The sequence below is a fragment of the Seriola lalandi genome, unplaced genomic scaffold (genome assembly GCF_002814215.2).
Source record: "Seriola lalandi dorsalis isolate HSWRI2012SDOR001 ecotype SW California unplaced genomic scaffold, Sedor1 jcf7180002054636, whole genome shotgun sequence".
NCBI classification, from domain to species: Eukaryota; Metazoa; Chordata; class Actinopteri; order Carangiformes; family Carangidae; genus Seriola; species Seriola lalandi.
Genome location: NW_019525189.1, coordinates 3,826 through 7,644, shown reverse-complemented (window position 1 = coordinate 7,644; position 3,819 = coordinate 3,826). Strand labels below are relative to the sequence as shown.

Genomic DNA, 3,819 nt, shown 5'->3' with positions numbered 1-3,819 from the left:
CTGTTGTTTTACCAACTGTTGGATCCAGACTGAATGACTGATTATCTATCAGTCTATACCCACATATCTATCTTTATATTTATATACATATGTAAATATATATATAGATATATATGAGGATATCCTTGGGGAGCATGCAGAGGGTCCTCACCCAGACTTTAAGCCTTCAAGCTCTGGGTTGATAGAAAGTCAGACTGAGAGCAGCAGTCCAGAGTCTGAGTGAAACCAGCTGTAAGTGTGAGGCAGTCTCAAAGGCCTGAGTGTGACTGTGTGTCTTCAGGACGACAGCGATGCGAGGACTGTGGTGGTGAGGGGCCGGGCGACCCTGAAGCTGCAGACCAACAAACCCACCCTCAACATGGAGCCTCACAGCACAGAGGTAACAGACCGCTCAATCATCAATCATGATGATTTCAGTCATTTCCTGTGTTTCCTCCTGAATCACACCTGTCTCTGCAGATTGAGGTCCACATTTATCCAGACCTGGGCCAGCAGCTGGACTCCAGTGCCCCATTGTGGATCATCGTGGTGTCTGTCCTGGCTGGAGTCTCACTGCTGGCTCTCATCTGCCTGCTGCTCTGGAAGGTAAGCTGAGCTGAGCTGTGACACAAGACCAACTCAATACCTCTGGTCCTGTAGGATCCACCTTAGTCCACAGCCCTCAGTCCACAGTCCTCAGATGTCTGATTATGTCTCATCACCATAAAATCATGACTTTGTTTCATCATCATCACCTCCTGGTTGGTAAAGTGCTGTTGTGTTGCCCCCTGCTGTTCAGTGTGGGTTCTTCAGGCGAGCCAGCACCAGAGAGCTGTACGAGGCAAAGACCCAGAAGGCCCACATGAAGAGCCAGCCGTCAGAGAACGAGAGGCTGACCGAGGAGCTCTGAGTCTGGGCACAGTGCTGCCAGAGAGCCCTGCTGTAAGGACCAGCTGCTGACTGACTCTTACAGACTGCTACAACTGGCTGTTATTGACTCTTACTGACTGTTTCTGGCTGACTGTTTCTGACTTTTACTGACTGACTGTAACTGACTTTCACTGAGAGACTATTGCTGACTGACTGTTATTGACTATTACTGACGGACTGTTTCTGACTGTAACTGACTGTAACTGACTGTTATTGACTATTACTGACTGTTACTGACGGACTGTAAGTGACTGTAACAGACGGACTGTCACTGACGAACTGTTACTGACTGTTTCTGACTTTTATTTACTGTTACTGACTTTTACTGACTAACTGTTACTGACTGTTACTTACAGACTGTTTCTGACGTTTACTGACGGACTGTTTCTGACTGTTATTGACTGTAACTGACTGTTACTGACTGTTACTGACAGACTGTTACTGACTGTTACTGACTGTTACTGACAGACTGTTACTGACTTTTACTGACTGACTGTAACTGACTGTTACTGACGGACTGTCACTGACTGTTACTGACTGTTACTGACGGACTGTTACTGACTGTTACTGACGGACTGTTACTGACTTTTACTGACTGACTGTTACTGACCGTTACTGACGGACTGTTACTGACTGTTACTGACTGACTGGTTGTCTACAGGTGAACTTGATGGCTGTTTTTCTGGAGCTTTTTTTGACTCACCTCTTTACTTCCTTTTCTTCTTGTCTGGCTGTTCTGATTGATCACCTTGTCAATAACTCTATTGATCTGTATGAATCAGTGTTTTCCTGTCATTCTGAGACTACGGGACTCTTCAGGTTCTTGAGTCTACATCAGACCAGTTTTTGCTGTGACCCCCTTTCTCTTTAAACCAGATCTCTGGGGGACCTGCCATTGTTCAGTTTCTTGGTAAAACTTTCCAAACACCTGGAGATGATAAACTCCTCTCACTTTACTGACCTGTAATGTTACTGGCCTAAATCAGCTGACAACGTTTTGTATACCTGCTTACCTGTTCACCTATTTACCCATTCACCTGTCTACCTGTTCACTTGTCTACCTGTTCCTCTGTCTGTTTCCTCCCTCTCTGTGGACATACAAGGTTTCTGACAGTGATCCCTGTGTTTTCTGTAGTGTGGTTTCTTTGTGCGTCGGACTGCATGGCGGACTGCAGCGCTCCACCAGGGGAGGATTATGGGTAAACACAAGCAGCAGCACTACACGGACTCTGACGGTTTCCTGATCCAGGACCACGTTCCCTCGTCCAGGAACAGGAAGTCACAGAAACACTGGGTTAGTTCCTGGACTGAGACCCACTGAGAGACTGGTCATATCCATGGAAACGTACCCTGAACCAGATCAAATAAGACCAGACCAAACTGGACCAAACCTTACCAAACTGGACCAGACCAGACCAGACCAGACCAGACCAACACACTGCCAGACTGTGTTTATGAGAGTGTGTGTGTATGCTGACATGTAACAACCTCATAACTTGTTTACAGTCAGTTCAATGTGTATTAAGAAAAGAACATATGAGGTTTTCAGCTGACAGCAGCGTTCACTCTGTAAACAGCTGTTGGTTTATTTGTATATGGAACCTTGTTTTTATTATTTATCTTCATTTAAAACATGTCTAATGTTTTATTTTTAAATATATGTATGGTGTTTTCTGTATAAACATTTCCCAGCATGCTCCTGGCTTCTGCTCCTTTCTAACCGGGTCTCCTGGACCGCGATGGAAAACGTCCTGAGGTCCAGGACTGACGTGAAGAGACTCTGCCTCAGCTGTTATTCAGTCAACAAACTGTCCATAAGACATGTTTTCCGTTCATGGATCATCACTGACCCTACATTAGCTTTAAGCTAACTTTGCCAGGCAGCATGCATGGAACATGGACTAAAAGTTGAAGTAAATAAATGTAAATTAAACAGCTGCTCAGACAAAATCAGCTGAAACGGTTTCGGAAGTGAAAACTCTTAAATGAATCTTAAGAGTAATACGAGTAAAAGAATCAGAGGGAGTTGAACAGGATTTATAGTGAAAAGGGTTAACATATAAAAAGTCATATGCTGGTTTAAGAACCTAACATGACCGCAGAAGTCAGTGTTGACAGATTTTTGTGTGATGTTCAGGGGCTGCTCAGAAACTCCATGTTCCCCTTTGAGAGAGCTGTAAGTAAAAACATTTATGTTGCTTTCAGGTGCTGAAGGATCCTGCAACAGAAATACTGTGTTGTCATTCGTCTATTGAACTGATTTTTGATTTGTGTCCTTTTTCTACCTAATTCTGATCATTTTGACAGCACTTGAAAGCAGCACCAGGTTGTGTCTAAAATCTTATATCCTGTTAAAATGTTGTGGATGTGGTTTGTAATCACTGTGGTGAAAAGTTTCAGTTATATTCCCTGTATGTTGACGACATTAAAGTATTTTTTGATAGTTCACTGGCCTGTAATTTAGCTGCCATGATGCATTCAGGGTTGTCAGTTGTGTTACTGCACTGTGTCACAGAGATGGTAACTCAAGTTGCATTTGAGGGGCATAAAAATTGTGTATTGTACAATAAAAATATCATAGTATATATGTCATAAAAAATGACATACTACAATAAGACATAAAAGGACACACTATTGTAAGGAATAAAGAGTCATAGTATGGTAAGATATAAAAAGTCATCGTCTCGTCTCATCGTCTCCCGCTTATCCGGATCCGGGTCGCGGGGGCAGCAGCCTCAGCAGAGAGGTCCGGACGGCCCTCTCCCCAGCCACTTCCACCAGTTCCTCCGGGAGAATCCCGAGGCGTTCCAAGGCCAGCCGAGAGATATAATCCCTCCTGTCCTTGGTCGACCTCGAGGTCTCCTCCCGGTGGGACATGCCCGAAACACCTCCCCAGGGAGGCGTCCAGGA

The 3,819-nt window shown here is 44.6% G+C and overlaps 1 protein-coding gene across 2 annotated transcripts in view; it reads left to right on the top strand.

Annotated features, from left to right (window-relative positions):
* LOC111665388 (integrin alpha-3-like) overlaps positions 1 to 3,355 on the top strand; it is an 18,879-nt gene extending 15,524 nt beyond the window's left edge. The window contains exons 25-28 of one of the 2 annotated variants that reach the window (XM_023420377.2): positions 281 to 379; positions 460 to 585; positions 779 to 921; positions 2,045 to 2,183. In XM_023420377.2, coding sequence (XP_023276145.1) covers positions 281 to 379; positions 460 to 585; positions 779 to 889 — 336 coding nt within the window. In that variant the 3' untranslated portion in view covers positions 890 to 921; positions 2,045 to 2,183. Of the gene's footprint in view, positions 1 to 280; positions 380 to 459; positions 586 to 778; positions 922 to 2,044 lie in introns of both variants that reach the window. The other variant, XM_023420376.2, reaches the window with a different exon arrangement.
* Positions 3,356 to 3,819: the final 464 nt, after the last annotated feature.